This window comes from Ptiloglossa arizonensis, chromosome 3, assembly GCF_051014685.1.
Source record: "Ptiloglossa arizonensis isolate GNS036 chromosome 3, iyPtiAriz1_principal, whole genome shotgun sequence".
Classification (NCBI taxonomy): Eukaryota; Metazoa; Arthropoda; class Insecta; order Hymenoptera; family Colletidae; genus Ptiloglossa; species Ptiloglossa arizonensis.
Genome location: NC_135050.1, coordinates 12,777,494 through 12,798,830, shown reverse-complemented (window position 1 = coordinate 12,798,830; position 21,337 = coordinate 12,777,494). Strand labels below are relative to the sequence as shown.

The following is a 21,337-nucleotide window of genomic DNA, read 5'->3' as shown; positions in this document are numbered from 1 at the left end:
AAACGTGGTTAACATATTCCAGAACAATGAAAATCGACCATTGTGTAAAAATTCCTATATTCTGTTAGTTCTATAGGTGTATTAACCCGTTGTAAGAATGGATTAACCAGGTTAATCAAACTTCATGCTTGGTTAACCCGGTTACGCAAGTTACTCTACGAAATTAAGATCAGAACCGGTTAAGGTTCGGGTAAGGATTCCTGACTGAAACAATAGCTAACGGATAATCATTTGTTTCTGATTTCTTAACAACTGTATATCGAAATATATTTAGTGTGATTTCCCACCATACCAGTACCTGTAATATTATCATGAAACTTATACAAAATGATGAAATTGAAAAAATGCACTGTGTATGCTCAATTTTATGTCGGTAAACTCCAGTAATTTTACATTTTCACTTAAATATAAACAAATATTTAATATTATTTTATTTTTCTTTTGTTAATTGTACATTAAACTGTACTAATAAATACATACTCTATTCTCACTCTCAAATATGCATGATTTAATTCATTTTCTTGTCAATTTTCACTACCAACATAGGTGTATGCTCAATTTTGTTAGCAACTATACATTAACACCAAACTACTTTAAGTTATTTTACGTATTAAGTTTTAAATCTTTCTTCCTAATTTTTAATTCATTCAAATATATCAGTATACTGTATAGGTATTTTCTGTTCAATTCTACAGTTCAACTACATGAGAGAAATTTTTAGCATTTGTTTTGCATCTACGGTTGGTACAAATGGCTGCAGTAGGTACTATTCAGATACATGAAAGCATTAAATATGTTGGACTTTTCATTCGTAGAATATGCGTCACCAATCTTATACTACCAATTAGAAATTGGAACCCGTCTAGTATCTTTCATCTATCTGTGTGTGGTACAATTGTTACGTAGCTATACGATAAAACTCAAACTTGTATTTGGGGAAATCCTGTAGTCTGTTGTTTCTTTTTACGTATGAAGTGCTTTATGGCATGAATCAAGCATAGCTGTTATCTACTGATTTTTTACATGCAATATTGGCATTTGTGAAGTACTATTTTTACTATAAAATATATTTGAGCTACGTATGATATTTATAATCATTGTTACACTTTCTTGAATCAGTTTGTAAGAAACATTGACACACGAATGGTTTGTGGAAGTAATGTATGTAGACGGTACGCATTTCATTAACCATTGTTCTTCTATAATTTTATGTGTCTGACAAATAGCGTAAGTATTACTGTGCATTTATCACGGATAATTAATATTTGTTAAAAATATTAGTGTTAAATTAAAATGATTGATGATAGTAATTAATACTGTTTCATTTCGAATTCAATGAGAATGCTATTGTATAGAATCTGAGAAAATTCTAGAATAATCGAAAAATTATAATAATAATAATTGACGTCCGATCATAGCACGTTACCTGCGAATAGTATGTCCGCATAAAAAATATTAAATTACATATTTTTATTTGAACTTATTATTTACGTAATGAAACAGCGTTAAAATATATTTCTGTTTTTTGTGACTAATCAATTAACAGTTGTTTATATCTTAAGTATAATAAAATTGTAATTCAATCCTATCACGTGATTTACGATTTCTTATCATTAATGTGGAACATTTATAACTTTGTTATTTATTTTTCATTCTATATATGCTTATTTTTAATTAGTATTCACATTTGAACATATTAATTAAAACTAAAGATATAATGTGTATAAAATTAATGTTCAAACTGTTGTGAAGATATTGCAACAAAGTTTGAATTTTATATTATTAATGTCATAGTTTGTTTTCAAAGTATACATTAAGTCAATAATTTCTACAATTTCTTTAATCACAAAGTTTATTATTCTATCTATGAAGAATATCTCAAGTTATAAAAAATAAATGATCCATGAAAAACAGATATTCATATAGGATTCATAAGCAATTAGTTACTGCATCAATAACATGTAAGAAGAAAATTATAAAATAAATTGAGTGATAAATAATGTAGATAAGCATTACTACAAAAACTTGTATTTTGATAATTATCCTTTATTACAATTATAGGCTTTTATTCTTCTAAGTCAATGGTATAGACATACAGAAATACCTTTGCAGTTCTATCTGAATAAGTAACTTGAAAAAAAAAAGAAAGCACTATGACGAGTAATGGTGTTTACACAGGTAGAGAAATTTCTGTTTTGAATGATACTACAAAAATACAAGATTTAATAATAATATTTTTTTTATTTGTTCTCATTCGATGCTGCTTAAACGTATAATATGCAATACTGGTGACTTTGATTGTACCAACATTGTAGAAGAGCTATTAACTGGTGATCAAAAGGCTGCATATAATCAAATAGTCAAATGGCTTGAAGAAAAACAGGTAATCCTGTTTGATGCTCTAAGTGGAACTGGTAAAACTTTTATATTATCTGCCCTGGCAACAAGCCGAGACTATGATGTTACAAAATCAGTGCAATTCATTGTTTTTAGAAGAGATCAGGCAAGCGAAATGTTACAGAAAAATATTGATGCATTTACTTATGTATCTTATATTATGAGGAATTTTTGTTTGCCATATAAAAATGCACTTCAATTCAATCAAATGTTTTCCCAGAAAAAATGTAAAAATAGTATTGATATACTTTATAAATTAATCACATATTTAAAAAAGTTCAGTGATGTCAGTAATAACATAAAAATTATTATTGTTGACACATATACTATATCTTCACCACTTTTATTGTTTTTGCTGTATCTAGTCTCGGTCAAAAACAATATAAAATTAATTTTTTCCGGGAATATACTGCAGCAGGGTACTATTTCTGACTCTTCATTTCATATGAGAAATAATTTCTATATTATTAAGATACTGTGTGATCAGACAGTAAACAAATTAACCAGAAATATGCGGTCATCTGACGATAATTTTAACAATAAATTATCATGTTTTCGTGTAATGATCACAACCTACAGACCTGAAGGAAACATTCCATTTTATTTCAATTTCCGGTACTTACTGTATTGCCTTTTTCGATCAAAATATTTTACTGAAGAGCGTTTTGATACTCTTTACTTGGCTCATTGTCATCATGAAATTACAAAACGTTTGTATAGATTTATAGATCATTTGAAAGATATTAACAAATCGTACGTCATAGAACCATTCTACACGTCTGAAAAAGAAGCGATACATTTGTATCCTATCAATAAAAAATTCTTTCCCGGTTTACTTTTGGTGATCGGTTGTGAATATGTACATGTAACCAAAGATGGGATTAATGAAATTGTTTGCCTAGAAGGAATGAATTACAAAAATAACAAGCTGCAGTCTCTTAATGTTCGTTTTGTAAATGACAAATGTTCTATTCAAAAGGAAATTACACGTTCTTACCTTAATTACTATCAGATTCTACCGGCTTATCGCAAGTGGATACTGTCAGAAGGTACAGAGAAAAAAACATTATGGCAGTTCCCTTTGCGCATATACACGTTAACGTATGATACGGCCTCAGGGCGCACAATCAGCAATGATGTAGAACTTAGCTCCAATTTTGCTTACGTTAACTCTTTTTATGTTGGTCTCTCTTGTGTGACTCAGGGGTCTGCTATTCACAAAATTCATGACGATAAGTATTTTTTAAGTTTAAGGATGACTGAATATATGGAAAACGAACAAGGAGATAAAGAATTTTATTACCGTTGCCCTTCGCATGTTAAAAATTGTGACAATATTCTGCAATATCCTTTCAAGGTGGACAAACCCATAGATAAAATTACATGGTATACTGTCGAAAGCATTCAAGACTTTGAAAAGAAAGAATCCATTCATTATTTACGTATAAAACGTAGCATGTATGAACAATCAAAAAAAGTAAAAGACAAAACTACATCGTTAATGAAAGTTGCAGAATTCGTTAAGTATAACAAAAGTGTAATATTTGATACAATTCAAATGATACCTAATACATATTCTAGCGAAGCTACTAAAAATACAAAATTGGACGAAGACTATACAAAATCAAAAGCATATACATTTTTAAAAGAGACTTTTACTAATTGGATCTCTAATAACAAACAAACTAAGAAATAATTTTCAGATTACTTTTAACATAATTAATATTCGAATAATAATGTTAGTATTAGAATTAACATTTGCACTGATCAGCTATTGCCAAAGGTTTAAATGCTACAGAATTCTGAAGTATACAAATAACAGTAACAAGTAATAGTTATATTAGTACTTATTAAAACTGACATATAATATATACTGGTATGAGCATAGGATTATGATTTTATACTTTGTTACTTATATAAATTGATAAGGTATACAAAATTATTCTGTTAATACATTTTCCTTCATTTTAATGTTTTTTTTTTTAGTTGTGTAACCTAGTAATAATATAAATTTATTCGCTCTGACCGTTTTCTATTTGCTCTTACTGTTTTGCACTTGCTTTTCCAATATAAACATAGCCGAGCGAGCTACGTTTCACGAGGGAAAATAGTAGTAATAAAATTTTGTCTATCTGTTCTTCAAGTTGGTACTACTGATGGAGTAAGTAAGAACGTATATGTATTAAGTTTTATTCATGAGAATAATATTTTAGGCTTAAAATGATATTAAGTTAATATGTATTATTAAAGTAAAATATATTAACCCTCGTCAGGCAACGGAATAGCGAGTTTCGGGTTCATTCGGACCCAAATCTAAGTTTTATCAATTTACATTTGAATATGTGGGTTTTGATTGAAGCTTTACGTTATTAAATGTATAAACTCTTTATTTGTTTATTTTAGTGGCTATAATGAGTGTGAAAGCAGGTTGACAGTTACGACTGTTGTTTTACAACTGCGACATAAACATTACATAGGTCAAAATGGCTCGAAGCACGCTAGGTGAGGGTTAAGAAAAATGAAACGTCGCAATAACAAATTTAGAAAGTAAAGTTTGCATCAAGATGAAATTGAAGTCATGTATTGCGACGTACATAATTATGAACGAAGTATTAAGGATGCAATAAATAGCACATTTTTAATTTTATTATATTTTAATTGTATTCTTTTGTTTCTAATATAAATTACGAAATTCCACCTGAACGTTGATCCCTATAATTTCTAAATCACCACATTCATTTTTTGTTTTTTTTGCCATTCTGATAAATAATATTGATGTTGCTGTAGTATGCAACATAAATAATAACTTGTGTGTACGCTATGAACCCTTTTTTTTACGTTGGGGATATCTTCGGAAGACTCCGCCGACCTCTTGGGGAGTGGTTGGGGGAAGTGTGAGATTTCCCTGCAAGCGAAATGACCGCATGCGGAAATTACCAACTAAAATCTGCCACGGTGACCATCTTTGCACGTTATCGATGGAGTTATCAGGAACCGAATTGTATCAATGCTTGCGGTGACCTCCCGTTTTTCAATCAAACGAACTTTGACACAGTTCAATAATGTAAATGAAAGAACCATATTTGTTACATATGCGAAATTTGAAAATTAGTAAGTAAAGTGGCTCAATTATGATAATGAATTAAATTAGTTATAGGGACAATATTTTTAAATATTCCAAATTTTATTTTGACCAATAAGAAGCGTCATGAACGTAAAAGCAATTTAGCACTCCGTGTAGCATGAATTTTATTCATATTCTACCGAGTATCTAACATTTTTCTTGATTAAAAAAAAAAAGAGAATAAGTCGTTTAATAATGTGTAATGATGACAATACACAGTACGTAAACCATGCATAGGTTGTTCTGCAAACATTTCGTTGTTTTTGCAGAACTAAATTTCAATGCGCATGTGCGTATATTGACCAATGGTGATTCTAAATGATGACGTGCTTTGAAAACGAAGTTCTAGTGCGCATGTTCAACGATATTGCCATATTGACAAAATAGAAACTTTATAATGTGAACGTCGCGCGGGCTTGGGTATACCTAGTGTACTCTTTGTAACGTCATTTTATTCAGAATCAAAATATCAAACAAATCATTGAAATATTAATATTATGTCTTCACAAACAGTATATAAATGTAGTTACCACGGGTGCGTTAATAGATCATGCGATAATGACGTTTTTCAAATTTTCAAAGGACTTGGTAAAGTAACAACTTTTGAAAGATTGTTGGTAATTGTTTACAATAATTTACACTATTTGTTTGTGTTTAAGAGAACGAATATTTAGAATGCAAAGGAAAAATAGTTCTCTGGATGTTGTATGGTGATTCGAAGCAGGTGTTAAAAGTTCAGTATTGTTCCATGGGGGGGGTTTGAGAAATTTGCGACCTCGTCATAAATCGGACGCCATTTTAAACATTCAACTGTTTTATGAAAATAAATTACTTTTCATAATGATTTATTAATTAGTTTTCATGTGGTGATGCACAGACCTACAAGGAAGAAAATGTTTCGTTAAGACAGGGCACGCCGTCAATAGTTGTGACAGTTGGAATTATGGAAATTTGTTTTCAGTTGGTACCACACGTCCCTTCCTTGCTTGCTATAGAGACGTAGTGATTCTTTAGATTTTCTTATTCAGTGCCGTTTTCTTCAACGCTCTCAGTTTTAGGAACACACTTCGAACGTTAATCGGAGTCTCACAGTAATCCGCTGTCTGGCTACAAATTTGCTGCCTCTACTTTCCATGTCTGACTACTAATCTTTGTATACAAATTCCAGCGGGGTTGTTAATCCTTACATTGTTCTACGACTTACTCTTTGTATAATATTGCTAAACATTAATTATTGTAATACTCAGTCTACATACAATTTTATATTATTGTATAATATTATCGAGCACTGTATGAATTAATTTTATATTTTCATCGTTGGACTATTAATTTAAAATTACAATAATTGTATTTTTTATTTTATATCTAAATTTTTGTACTCTAGTTCTGAAGTCCAGTAATTAATTCTACATTTAAGTAATTACAGTAATTATTGATTTTATATCACTGTATAACCGTAGAATTATACGTATTGTCAAGACGTTTGCGTATTGTAAGTAAAGTTATTTCATTTATTAAAAAGCAATCTTTGTATTTCACATCTAATCGTATATTACAAAGAAAGTACAATTTCATATCCGCGTTGAAGTTGTTCTTTTTGCAGATATTATATTGATAAATATATTGATCAAATATTGTTTGAATTGTTATCTATGTTATCACTGTTCAGTAATGGTTCACACTCTTGCCATTGTTTGACCAAACCATTAGTAGTGAACCAATACCAGGGTATTAGACATATTCGTATTTGTCTCTTTTTTATTTTCTATATCTTTATTTTATTGTTATTTTTTGATGCTTCCAAATTTATCACTGAACTAGTGTACTTGTTATTTCCATATTTATTGCTTTTAACTCATTAAGACTGTTTTCTTCGCTTTAAACGTTACTTGGATTTAACGGGAACACAGTATAAAATAGCACAGTATCATCTGTGTACAAATGAAACGAAAGATTTTTTTACAAACGACATTTTTTTCCCATTTTGCTTTTGGTACCAAGTTACAGATATCTATGTATCACCAAAGACTATCCGCAATATTGTTCAATTGGAAAATCTGAACTATATACGTAAACGATTAGACAAGATTACTGTCCGTTTCGTAAACAATCAGACTCGTGTAGACAGGATTCACTGTCAGATTCCATGGAGTTATCGTGATCGATTGAGCCAACAAATACGAACTCATTCTAGCAATTCCCCTTGAGCATGTATACATTAATGTATCTCACGGCCCTAGGGCATTTTCAATGAAAATGTAGAGCCTGACACCGATTGTGGTAGCGCTAACACTTTCTACATAGGTTTTTGCTGTTTCGAGGCTGCTACTCATAAAATTTACGTTGACTAGAATCCTCTAAGTTTTCTGGTGATAGAATAGATACATGGAAAACGAACAATGCGATTAAGAATTTTGTTACCGTTACCCAACGAATGTTCAAAATTGTAACAAAATTTTGCGATATGCTACTACGAAGGGCGACAACGTACTCGTAGATGAAATTGAATGAAAAAATGTGATACGTGAGATTTAGTATATCGCAAAACCTCTCAAAAAGTTTATACCGTTTGGACCAGTGACACAATTAGGGAAGAAATAACTTTTAGATTATTCCGGCTCCCTTTAATGTAACTAATGGTGTAGTGTTATTCTCACCACTGATCATTTTCCTTCAGCTGAGACAATTCTTCGACTCAAAGGTTCAAGGAAGAGGATTCTTTGTTCACGACCTTAACCGAATTATTTTTAATTATACGCAATTAAAAGTTGTTCAGAAGTGATTCGTGTAAGATATAAGATAAAGAGATATAATGCACGGTATAATGTACGACCGAAGTTGATCCACTAATGAAAATTAAAATTTCTATATTTTCTATATCTTTACAAGAGTATCGCCAATATTGTATTGGTGAATGAAGAACCGTAATCGAAACTGAAATGTTATAACATTTCCATAACAGTTGTAACATTTTCTCGGTTCTCGTAAATGTTTCAAGAATCGAAATCGATATTGTAACAGTTTTCAACTATTAATTAGTCGCAACAACAGCGACTGTAGCTATAACTTTACGCATCCTAAACTTACATAGGTCAGTAGGTGACACTGTTGTCGATCCGGTTTAGTGGCGGAAGTTACAAAAGGGATGAAAACTACACTGGCGAATTCCAAAGCAAGAGGTTCGTTTACCCAACATAAATTTTTAAGTTCCGGTCTTTTTTACACGCGACACATCGGTCCAAATATTACAATTCCAGTTCTTTAGTAGCCGAATATTTTCGAAGCTATCTAATCACTTTCTCATTCAAAATTCATTACTCCAAAACTGGACTTTTCATATGAAAAAGTGAAGTTGACTTTTAAATAACCTTGACGTCTCCTCTCTAGATACTGAGTGTGCTGTGATTGGTGGTTCAAATTTTGGATATGTACAGGTTTTATGAAATTAAGGAAAATTAACCTAAACATAGGTATAGAAATCAACAATTTTCGAATTATAAGGAACAATTTTATTTCATTGTAGCAAGTGTTCGAAGCATCATCCGTTCATTCATGCCTCGACACGTTTTCCCAAAAGGTTCGTACACGCTCACGAATGTGTATAGTATTTATCGAAGTAAGCAATAAAGTGTTAATAAACATTAAAAAGAATAGTTTTTAAGATTTTATAGCTTTCAGTGAGATAGTAGTAGTGTGTATAGAAACAAACACGAACCCCGTCTTGGTTCCTCTTTCTCCATATCTACACCCACTGTCTGTGATTGTTATTATCTGTTACAGTAGAACTTCCATTGTTCAAACGAACAGGGAAACACGACTGTTCGAATAATATTATAGAACATTCACGTTATCGATGTTCATTATTTTATACATCGAGTAAAAAAAGGAAGACATGAATAATAGAAATTAAAAGATTTACATTTTTGGCATATTTAATCGCATGGAATTACATTCTCCTTCCTGTCTCGAACCATCTAAGCCAGTGTTTTCCAAAGTAGGGAGCGCGACCTCTAGACGAGGGGCTCGCAATCTCTTTCTATTAATATATTAATCATCGGAGTTTAACAACTGTAGGAGAATAGTTTTCTTGTATCATTTTAAATATAATTCATTTCATGCGAAGAAATTCCAATTTATTTAGGAGAGCGCCTTTCAAGATGTTTGGAAACCACAGATGTGAGCCTTTTTTAATCCAGTGGACAATATTTTTCATTCCGGTATTTATGATTCTCCCGCTACCACGGTATACACATAAACGCAGGTGTACGTTTTTGTTAATTCCCGCAACACGTTCATCGGTTCGCAATTTATCGTCTTCGTGGCTCGTGTTTTGTTTCTATAATTAGCCTTACAAGTTCCAATTATTATGAGCAGCATCATTCTAAATTGTTCAGATCGAAATTAATTTTTCCCGTTATAAAAGATTATTTCAGTAGGGGAAGGGGTACTTTACAAGGATGTGTTCGATTTGGATAATGGGGGCTCTGGCGTACTCCCCCCTTCAACTTCACTGGTTGGTAATTAACCATCTCGTTCGTTTGTCGACGCATTGTAACGAACGAGACTCGTGTAATAATCGAGGTTTTGCTGTATACGGAAGTTTTGCTGTAATACGTTATATTAAAAACAAGTGTGTATGGAGTATGCACCATAAGCCACAAGTGGTTCACCCGAAACGAATCTGAACTGTAGGTTAGGAAACGTTGATAGTGGCGTTGCAAAAGAGTGGGGAGGGCACGCGTGTTCGGCGGGTGGCGTGAGTTTGACAGAATGGTAAGCGAGGGTGACGCGCAGACGATTATGGGGGGGATGCGCCGTCAGTATACCGCGAACCATCGACGAGTGCGCGTCGTGTTTTCGTTCGTCCTTCGTTGCTTGTAATTGCGTCTGTCGTCGGCGCTGTCGTCTTAACATTATTCATTGATCGTGCACATCACCATCGTGCAAATGATCATCGTTAATTCGATCGATGAAAATTCTCCGTTTACCGACTAACGTGTTCCCCTGACCATTTCGATGAACGACGACCGGTGATGAGGTTAACTAACGTCCACTGTTCGAAATATCGTGTCTTCGGTGATCGTTATTCATGCCGGTAAACAGAGATGCGATCATTCCCGCGTGGAAGTAACGAATTTACGTTCGATCGACGATTTTTCACCGCGGATCGCGTACTACGACCCCGTTGATTGGTTCGCGACGGGGAAAACGAGACGGCGTGGCGTCCGTATCAGTGAACAACATACACGCGTTTCGCGTACAAGTGAAACGCTAGTGAGTGGTTGCTGAAACGTGGCGAGAGAGACGGGATGAGTGCGAGAGAAGTTACCCTACTCGGCGGCTCCCCTTGGGGGTTCCGCATGCACGGTGGACATGACCTGCATCAACCCCTACGCATTTCTAGGGTAAGTCTATTCATGGAATGTTTCATTAAACATGATTAATCCTTTCGACATTGGAGGTCTGTAAGGGTTGTTTCTTTAAGTGAGGAGGATAGGTCACACATATAGTACACGTGTTAATCCACAAATAATATCGATAAATTGATACGTATACATGTATGTACGTATGTATAATTTTCTTTTAATAATTATTATAATTATTTCTATTATTTGTTTAACAAATATCAATACGGTCAAACTGAAGAGTATCAGAAAGATTTTTCAAATATTAAATGAAATTGATCACGATAAGAAATTTATTTGCTATTTTTGTTTCTTCGACCAAATAATTATCTATCGTTACATCGAATAAAAGTACTTTTATCTTGTATATTAATGTCATTTATTTGTTGAACGGTATCATCGCTTATCACATCCTTTGAATAATTTTTATGAACGTAATTTGTAACGAAATTAATTGATTAACAAACGAAAATATTCTTTAAATTTAATTACTTTTATTAGATTAATGCAACGTAATGTCACGAACGACCCATTATCGCTAGTTTGTCTTAACTGAAATTACCATTTCAAGTCGTAGAAAAATAGACATTACCATACTATTCAACTTTTCCATTTACGGTATTTTTCAATCTCTTACCAAATTCGAGATATAACCCGTTCTAATTGTGTCGCGGAGTCTATGTATCACGGACTTACAGACATTAATTCTTTCTATGGCAAAAAGTAATTAGTATTTTTGGTACAGAAATTGGTGAGATTAATTCCAAGTGAACGGGATTAAGATTACTCGTTAATTTAAACTTTGAGACGTATTTCGAAATCTTTGTCGATTCGGAAAATATTGGCACGTTGGCATTCGTTCGTTCGAATGGGTCGTGTTATAAATACTATATAGAGCGCCGATGTTATCAATGTTGGCAATAGATTTTGAACTTGGCATGAACAAACGAGGAACACCGAGTTTAAGGCCAGATAATTTTACAGGATGCCCGTTACAAGCACACTCTGTATCATCGAAAGCGGTTTGGCGTTGGGTTCAATTTAATGGCGTCTGATATCTTTGTTTCGTACATAAACAATGCGTTACAAAAGTATCCATCCAGTATGCCTATTGACAGTTGATTGTTTCGTAATACTCGTACCGAAATAACAAAGGCAAACAATTCTATTATGAAGCTCAGTGTATGTACTTTGCACTCGTTTAATTCGGAACAATTGTTGCTAATAGCTTAAGAGAAAAAAGAAAACGTAGCAATTGCACGTACCAACATTTACATATAAAAATATTCGTTCACATTTCACATTGCACGATTACATCGTTTCAGGCGTGTTATTATTTTGTTCAGGTAAATTCAACTACGGTACATGTTTCCTACTATAATTATATACTTATAAACTCGAGACTTTCGATAATATCATTAGAGGGCTATTCGCTTAAAACCTGTTTTCAGTGTTTCGTTAAACAGTTGATTCCTATATAAGGGTCATTTTCAATCATGTAGTAATTACGTCTAAAACAATGGGTTGCTGAATCAGCGTTACCGATGAGTCCATCAGCAACTTATGACAAAACGGCCTTCTTCTGGGAACCATCTGTTTCCATGTAGAACTTCTTTTAAACTTTTTACAAGAATTAATTAATCCATTCGTAATTGCACCGTTTAATTATCTTCCATACTATTATTAACTGATGTAAATAAATGTAATTTTAACTTCATTGGAACATTTGCATCAGGAGTTGGGAAAGTATGGTTCCCGGTTAGATTCTTCCACCGATTTATTATCATACAAATATACTACTCCCAAAAAATCCTGTTCATATGCAATTATATTCTATATATTTTCAATGCAAAAATTGTATAAATTTTGTTTCCCATTTTGTATATACATAATTATGTGGATAAAATTTCCTAGGTATTGCCTTTTGGTCTAGAAAGTCTCAAATTTGTATTAATCTTTATCCATTGAATGAAAGAAAGAGGAAATCCTTTTCGGGAAAAGTTTATCGATCGCTGGTTAACATATATCGAATACATATTCTAATCGTGAGTAATTGAATATATTTTGTGGAATCTTTGATCTCGAGACGTGATTACAAAATACTTGATTATAAGGAACGACACATTTTTTCTAGTGTTGTACACTTACTTTACTTCGAATTGTTTAAATTTTTACGTAATTTTTCGGGTGGTTGTAATGCGTGTTCGTCTAGAATTGTAAAACAAGTTGAAACGGTAATCGTGGAACAATGTTTCCCATTTAGCACGATTGAAGTGCGATTGAGAAAGTGATAATTTTGATTCCCAATGGTAATCGAGTCTCGACAGTTGTAAAGAGGTTAAGAACCGCTGCTTTAATCGGTCAAGGCTTATCACGTTCAACGTACTTACCCGTTATAAAACGGCCGACCTAGCCCGACAGTCTGATTAACGTGCGCACAGCTGATCCGGTTTAATTACGCCCAATCAATACGTTTGGAAGGTTCCTTTCCAGGTTTGATGTACTTGAATTCCATGCTTCGAGGGCTCTGGGCGCCCTTGATGCTTCGATGACTGGTTTTAATTGAACGAGGCTACTGGGGTTCGTAGTAATAAGGGATGAATGTTTAAACTTGTCCGATGAATGTACTTCAACGTATTGGATATTTTCAGAATCTGTCTACGACCGTAGAAGAAAAAGAATTTAGTCGGTTTCTAATGCAATAGAAATTTACTTCTTCGTCCAAATTTTTGTCACACGAATGCTTCATTCGTCGAAACACCACTGTTCGAACGTTTTATTATTCCAAGATAACACATTCTTGTAGAATGTCTCTCCTTCTTTCGAAACATTCTTCCTGTAACGTTTAAAATCGTTACGGTGTACATCGATGGATGCATGTACTATATTATTTTATCCGTGTTCGAAAATAAACGAAACCGTGTATGATTGCGAAAGTTTTTGAACGGTGAACTTTCGGGCTCTGCATCGAAAGAGGAAAACTGCAATGAATTTTAAGTAGCACGAGATTAAGGGTGTTAGTCTGGTTTGGACGAATATTTTCAAAGTGAAATGGAACGGTTTACTGTACAAAAAATATTTACTTTATGCAGATATTTGTTCACATCTATGTTTAGTACCATTATTTATTACTTTGCAAAGTTTCTCTTACGATAAGTAACTAGGAACGACCTTAAGATTGAATGCAGAAAATGCGAAAGACTGGTCGATCCTCGAACCGAATTTAAACGTAAAGGAACTACTAATCGTACCAACAAAGAACGAGAAAATCTAATTGCATTTCTTAAGGTTACAAATCTGTGGAATAATTGAACGAATAACAAAATTCAACTAAAGTAATGCGATTCAGTTTCAATTTATCTTTCAGCGTCATTTTTCTGTTTGTTCTCATTTTTTTTTTTAAACACTGTCTTGTTTATTTAAGAGTTACCCGTTTCGTATATTCCTCTGCAAAATTGTCACACGTTTCGCAGATCACGTATCGTTGGATTAAACGGTGTTTCGCGTTATAACGAAGCTACCACGTGTTGCTACTTTCACACGCGTATTTTAATTCACGGTGGATTTGTACCCTACTTGTTTACCTCTGAGCGAATTTTTCAGGTTTGCATTGAAAATACATTTCGTTTGATCATTTCCTGTTGATGTTCACCGGTTAAACGGATTTTTCAACCATTTCAGATCCTTTTCATTTCAATTTATTCATACGATACACAAATACATATTTAGAAAACGTTATCGAGTCGTTAGTTATGTGCATCGAATATTATATTTCGAACAGTTGACGTTTTAGATTTGAGTTTTAATGAAATTATTTGGAATACTTTATTAAGATAATGTCGTTGAACTTTAAATATCTATACTATTTCGTTTGTTAATCGAAACAAAGGGTATTCAATTTGTTAATAATTTGTAGGTAAAAAAGCACGATAGGAATTACAGTACTTTGTTATTCGGACCGTTGTTGTGCAGTTTCCTTGTCAATTTGGTGTGTTCGCTTTTGCGCGTTTGTTTTCTCAACGATATACTAACAAAAACTAACATCACGCGTTATCGTTGAATTTGTTCTCGTATCTTTCGTAATGGTAATGAGAAGGTTTCAAATTTTTAAAAGTCCAAGGTTACTTTATTGTTAGTCGAAGATTGTATCGCAGACAAATATTTCGAAACAAATAATGAGTATCGCGTGCAGTAAGATTTCCTCGTTGGTATCTTTCATTACACGAATGTTTTGGTATAAACGAAACAGTGGCACGTACACTTTTTGTTTTTGACTTCACACAGTGCAATAATTATTTGTTTTTTTTTTTACGACCGAATGCAAAAAGGAAAGGGTTATTGTTACATTTTAATTTTACATTTGTTCTTCTAAAGAAGTTTCTTTTCTTTTCTTTTTATCGCGTAAAGTTTTTACAGGCAGTTTCGTGCATGCTGTTCGATTCAAAAAAACAAAAATGGCGCGTGAACTTTAACAGATTAGCGCGTACTGCGCGCCACTTAAACGAAGTAGTGCTATAATGAATGCTAGCGTCAGGTAGTTATCTGAATGTCAGTCACTATCAAGGTCATAGCTGCTACGTAACTTTCTTGAACGTGTGAAGGCACGTGTTTGTAACGCTGTGTCCATGTATACTGATATACAATGCCTTTTAAATACTCCAGACATTGCAATTTGCTGAAAATTCACACTTCTAAATAGAATTAACGATTAGTTAAGAATCGAGAATATAGAGAAGTAAGGTTAATTGTTATCGATGGTATTGAAAGTTCGCAAATGTATAAACGCCATATTGTACAACGACTGATCTTTAAAGATTTTAACAATCGTTACGAATCTCTACGGTATGTAGACAATAAATAATTTCCTTACACTGTTCTTTTTCTCTTGCCTTTTAAAAGTGGGCACCACTTTTCTTAAATTTTAGGAATTCTGTAAACGTACGCAAGTTTCGAATAACGACTGTCGATTTCTTTCGACCTTGTAAAACTTGTTTGCTTTTAATGATTTCTGTTCACCTTTGAACAACAGTCTGCGCATAACTAAATAGGTGTCCCGCAACCTATCGCTGTAATTTCATAGTCTCAAGGAAATATTTAATGTACGTCGCACAGTGAAAAACAAAATTCGTTCGAAGTTGGTAAATTAGATTGATTTTCAAATGGTATTTTCACGAAAACGAATCCTCCATTGCGATTCCGTTGTTCTTCATTTTTGTCTCATTTCGAGTTATAAAATCGTCCCGTCGCGTGACTCGGACTCGCGAAATAAAGTCGAAACACGATTCGAAGATAGTATTGTTAGACCGGTATAAATATTTTCTTGTCCTACGGCTCGAAGAGTGTACGAAAAAATGTATTCTCTTTGCGAAGAGGCGTCGCTGATTGTTGTGAAATTGGTCGCAGTTTTCTTCGACAATCTAAGCTCTATCCTTCTCGAGTTCTCTGTAAGCTCTATCTTTCTCGAGCTCTCTGTAAGCTCTATCCTTCTCGAGTTGTCTGTAAGCTCTTTGTTCTGAAACCGTCCATGCCACAGTGACGAATGGTGAAAGACACAATGAATGCCTTTCATTCACGCGATTTATCACAATGTTGCATATCGTCGGTGCACCGGTCAATGCAAAATAATACTTGACAATATTCTGTATAATATGTATAAACATAATAGAAACACGTTTACAGAACACGTGAGAAACTAGATTTTATATTGTATGTCCCGCAGTGTACGTACAAAGGAAAAGATAAATATTTTTCGCGTGTCAATATTTCACAATGCATATACGTATATGTATATACTTGTTACAAGTTTGTAGAAATTAGCGGAAGAGGTGTAGATCTCGCAGATATTGATTTAAGGTGACGAGGAAACAAAAGTAAAATGCATTAAACGTAATAAACGTTCTTTTCATTTTTCAACGTACTCCTGGTTAAAAGTAGTTCAATGTTATTAAACGACTTTGTGAACTGGATCAAGCAATGATGTACAATGGTACCATTATCCGAGTAACAGTAGCTTTGAACATCGATCACGTACTCTCAACTCGTGAGGCTTCTCATATTTGCAAACATGTTGAGAATAATAGCGGCGGTATTGAGTTCTGTCGTATCGTATCAACGAAATCAATTGTTTGCGTTTCGAAAAATTTGTACAGCTTGGCGAAACATAAATAAAAACATATCCGCAAAGTTTGAAATCAGAATGTGTTCAATAAGTTTCTAAGTAAAAATATCTCAGATATCGCTCAATTTTTCGGGGACTTTTAACTAGGCAGATCCCTAAAAATTAACATTTTTTTAAACGCGCCGTGTTTTCTTTAGACCACGTTAATAATATATTTTCTCCGTCGGTATCGTTGCTCGCGTGTATGTATTTTCATTACGCTTTCCAAAATGGTGAAAAAAAGACATTTTAATATATGTATTTGTGCTCGCTTTGTGCAGTCGCGCTCAGTTGCGCAGAGAAATACGATGCGGACGTGTGTCCGTTAAAGAGGGATTAGTAGGTACACGAAGAGCGAAGTTGCAAGAGATTACGTAGAACGGGTGGTTTAGCAAATACGCAAACGTACCCCCGGTGGTGCAATATCGGCCCGGCCTTTATGGGCCGTTGAATTAGAAATGTGACGTTTATTTGCGGTCTGTCAGCCTGCTTTCGCTGGACCTACAGCGAGCGTAATACAATATGGAGATTTTTGTGCTTCGATACACTTTTATAATTCGTGTGTTTCGATATGGAAAGTCAGCTAGGGCCACCGTATATTACGTATCAAGGTTCTACTTGTGGTACGTTTAAAAAAGTGTTTTTAGCTCAATTAAGATTTATTCGAACATCCAACGATTCTTACAGATAATAAAACACGAGTTCGGGAAAAGAAACGAGTACTTATTCAAAATATTCGATTACCTTTTATTATTTTCCAATGTTATTAATGAAATAATTCGTGGCTGGACAGATAAAAAGTTATCCGGTATTTGGAACTCTAATTTGTTATTCGAATAAAAATTACGTCCATAACAATACCGGACAAATCGAACCGATAACATTTGACGGTAGAATTCTAGATTGAGATAAATACTTGCATTGGTAATGTATCCTCGAACGAGACAAGGTTCAGCAACTCTGTCGTGTTAATTAATTGTAATGCAGCGAATGATCCGTGTCGAATGTTACGTGGATTGTTGGAACAGTTATCTGTTCGTCGTCTAAGACAGTTGGCTTATTCTTAAATATGTACTTGCAATGGTTAAAATTATTCTCGCATTCTTCGGAACTGAGGAGCACACCTTAAAAGAGATGCACTTGCTTGTTAAGTGACCGATCTTATCTCTGACGTCGTCGCAATACAAGTTAACGCCTTGTTACGCCAACGTAATTAGCTTAGTAATCGTTTTATAAATACGATATTTCCGTTCGTGCAAATTATCATTGGAGATGAACCGAGTATTTCTCGCTAATTCGATTCAATTAAGTCTTCGGTGTACTTAATCGACTATTTCGTATTAAATTATATTTTCCGTTCAATGTTGTTGGGTTTATTTCTTTGAAAAGTAATGCAGCGAATTTGTCTCGATAGCTCCAGTCTCCGAAGATATCTTTCTTCAATTCGTAAGTTATTAAGAGAACGAATCGAACAGTTGACTTAGATAATCTATACTTGTTCGAGAACTCAATAATTTCAGATTTATCACTCGTAAAACTCCTCTAAAAGTCTGTCGTTTTTCAAACTTTATCCCTTGGCAAAGTAAATCAGATTTTACGAGTTTGAAACTAGTGATAAGTTCTCAACGATACTTCTTTTAAAGCAACGATGGTACATTGGACACTGTGCTCGAAGAAATTTACATTTGAAACGATTTCGCTAAAAAGCTGGATAATTGAGCGAAAGACGTTTACGTCTCCATGATAACGAAATTTCATTACTTTCTGCTATCTTGATTTTATTGATTTATCTTGTGTCTACTGCGCCCGCGTGTTTGTGACTATGTATATCTACATACATATCTGTACCTACACGGTGTCTCAATGAAAATACTATATTGCACGAAACGATTCGATGTTTATCGTTTAAGAGAAGAGATGATCTTAAAATTAATGCAGTTTATTATGTGTGTTTCTTGAAAAGATTGAGACGAATGAAATTAGAATTGAATCCTCGAAGAAAGTAATGTGATTTCTTTTGCTCTCGATTTCTGTAAGAAACAAAAACAAACACGTATATTTTGTTGCGACAGCAATATTGCAAAGTTACGTCTTTCAGTCTTTCGATGTTTTAGATAATTCAAATATCGTAACATAGAAGTAATCGCTAAAATAACGATCGATATTTAAACAAAATAATTTCTCTTCGAAGAATTTTTAACGGTGGTTCAATATTTGATGCCAAACCCTCTTTAAGGAAATCGTAGCAGAAAAATTCAGAAAGAGAACTAACAAGAACGAAAAGTCTTCGTAAAAAAATAATAAAACAAACGCACGTGCCATAAACAATAGTAACGATTAAAAGGAAATATACGATGATCGAATTAGTGATTCGTTAAGTTCGGTAAAATGAACTAACAAGGGTAATTATTTCCATTGAAAATTGAATTTCGCAAATTACCCACTGCAACGATAAGTATCGATTGAAAATCAACACGAATCTTACCAATGCTAATTGTCGACTACGTACATCACCGGAAGTTAAACAGTAGTACACAGTGTTAATTCGCGACAATCGACATTGGCATCACGTTTCAAGGTTACGAGATCGTTGTGAGGTAGGTACACGCGTGCGTGCACTTTGTGACGTAACGTTGTGCATAAATATGCAACGTAAGAGCGCCTCGAGGTCCTTGTGCAATTAATGCGGTGCATCGTGCACAGTTACGCAACAGCCACGAAAGGTGAATCGCATCGTTCTGTGGCACCGTGTAACGTTAATGTGTCACGGTTGTTGCTACCAGCAATGTCAAGGGAACGTGTATGAAATTTACTCCGCGGCGTCAGAATATTATGCTGCGGTAGTATGTTCTCCGGACACGTATTGTACTTACGAACCGCGACATTTAGTTCAACGTGATGTCTTTGCAGATAGAACTTCCGTTATCAGAATTAACAGAGAGACAGAACTTGTTCGTGTAGTAGAATCTCCACTGTCGGAACTGACGCAAGAGGGAGACTGTTAAGGGGGAAACATCACTTTCCGGGTTGGAAAAAGAATCGATGTTTCTTTAATGCAAATGTTTCATACACGAGTTACACGTACACACTTTCAGTGATATCTTTGCAAATTTTCATTAGAAAAATTTTACCTATAGAGAAATTAAGAATTGAAATTGGAATTAGAATTTTTAAAAATTCGGGACGGTTTTTTAAGGAGAGAAATGTAAATCTTACGGAAAAAATCGACAGTTGTTTAAGTTTTCGTGGATGGTATTAAAAACAAAACGAAATCCTTGTGTGCAACAATGGGAAGTGTTATTGTGAATATATAGTTTTAGTTTCGTCGATCGGATAAGTAGTTTATGCGAAAAGTTGATATTTTCAATTCCGTTTGAATATTTTGGTACGGTGTTCTTAAAACGATATGTGTTAAGAAAATGCAACGAAGAGAAATATTGATTTTCTTTTAATTGGAAAGATGGTGTTCCCCTTAAGGAATTTTTCGGATAGCTAGGAATAATGAATAAATTTCTCTTTTAATGTATACGTACAAAAATTGAAAAAGTTTGTTTTGTAACCGATAAAAACCTAATAAGTATGTAACGATGAATGAAAATTTCATAATTTCATTATGTGCAATTTACATACTAAACAAATTTGTTAATCGTACTAAATAGCGTCCACTCGTTCAAAGTGAGCTCTATTCTTGTGTAGAATTGATCAATTGACTCGTGCATTAAAGAGCAACAATGAAACTATTGTTATTTATGGGTCCATTGTGTCCATTTTGCTCGGAAGCACTTTGTACTGTTTAAATCACGTGTTCGTTCAATGGATTTTTAAAGTTCGAGAATATGCGCGGGAAGTGAAAAGATTTTAACGTATAATCATAAAATCCAGTTTCTCACATTTATATATTATATTTTACAAGTATAAGTCAATTTCCACAAAGTGATATTTTTTTTTTTTTTTGTAAATTTCACTCACTGTAACATGTATTCTATAGTATCGCGCATTATCAATAACAAAGATCCCAAAGGAAAGTTATAAAATCGGAAGTTTGTAAAATGATTCAACTTAGATAATACGCAGAAAGTATAGAAAATTCGTATATTTGAATACTTACTTTCATTTGACTTCATTTTCAACTTACAAGCATTTTTGTATTGTAATCAATGTGGTTGTAAACTGGACTAGAGTAATCGATTTACTGCAGCTGTTTACCATCAGTGCTTTATACCTTAAGTGTGACTTTACCGATTGTTTGTAAAC

General features: G+C 33.6%; 2 protein-coding genes across 5 annotated transcripts in view; both read left to right on the top strand.

The window, feature by feature from the left end:
• Positions 1-958: 958 nt before the first annotated feature.
• LOC143144749 (uncharacterized) lies at positions 959-5,928 on the top strand. Of its 4 annotated transcripts, XR_012991506.1 has the most exons (5): positions 959-1,227; positions 2,062-2,178; positions 2,316-4,558; positions 4,801-5,508; positions 5,791-5,928. XR_012991506.1 is itself a non-coding variant. In XM_076307494.1 (3 exons), exons 2-3 carry the CDS (start codon positions 2,154-2,156, stop codon positions 4,091-4,093), a joined length of 1,803 nt encoding a protein of 600 aa, XP_076163609.1. In that variant the 5' UTR covers positions 959-1,227; positions 2,062-2,153; the 3' UTR covers positions 4,094-5,537. The 4 variants fall into 4 exon arrangements, 1 of the variants encoding a protein (XP_076163609.1); XR_012991505.1 differs by having other exon boundaries at positions 959-1,172; positions 2,316-5,508; positions 5,791-5,926; XR_012991504.1 differs by having other exon boundaries at positions 2,316-5,508; positions 5,791-5,926.
• Positions 5,929-10,331: 4,403 nt separating this feature from the next.
• The window catches only part of Cap (Cbl-associated protein), a 160,622-nt gene continuing 149,616 nt past the window's right edge, over positions 10,332-21,337 (top strand). Inside the window, exon 1 of the mRNA XM_076306627.1 lies at positions 10,332-10,926. Within this exon, the coding sequence (XP_076162742.1) occupies positions 10,831-10,926 (96 nt within the window). The 5' untranslated portion in view covers positions 10,332-10,830. The remainder of the gene's footprint in view (positions 10,927-21,337) is intronic.

Coding starts and splice junctions, on each gene's coding strand:
- LOC143144749 (XM_076307494.1), top strand. CDS start 2,154: ATGACGAGTAATGGTGTTTACACAG. Junction 2,179..2,315: donor GAGTAATGGTGTTTACACAG/GTAGAGAAATTT, acceptor CCAACATTGTAG/AAGAGCTATTAACTGGTGAT.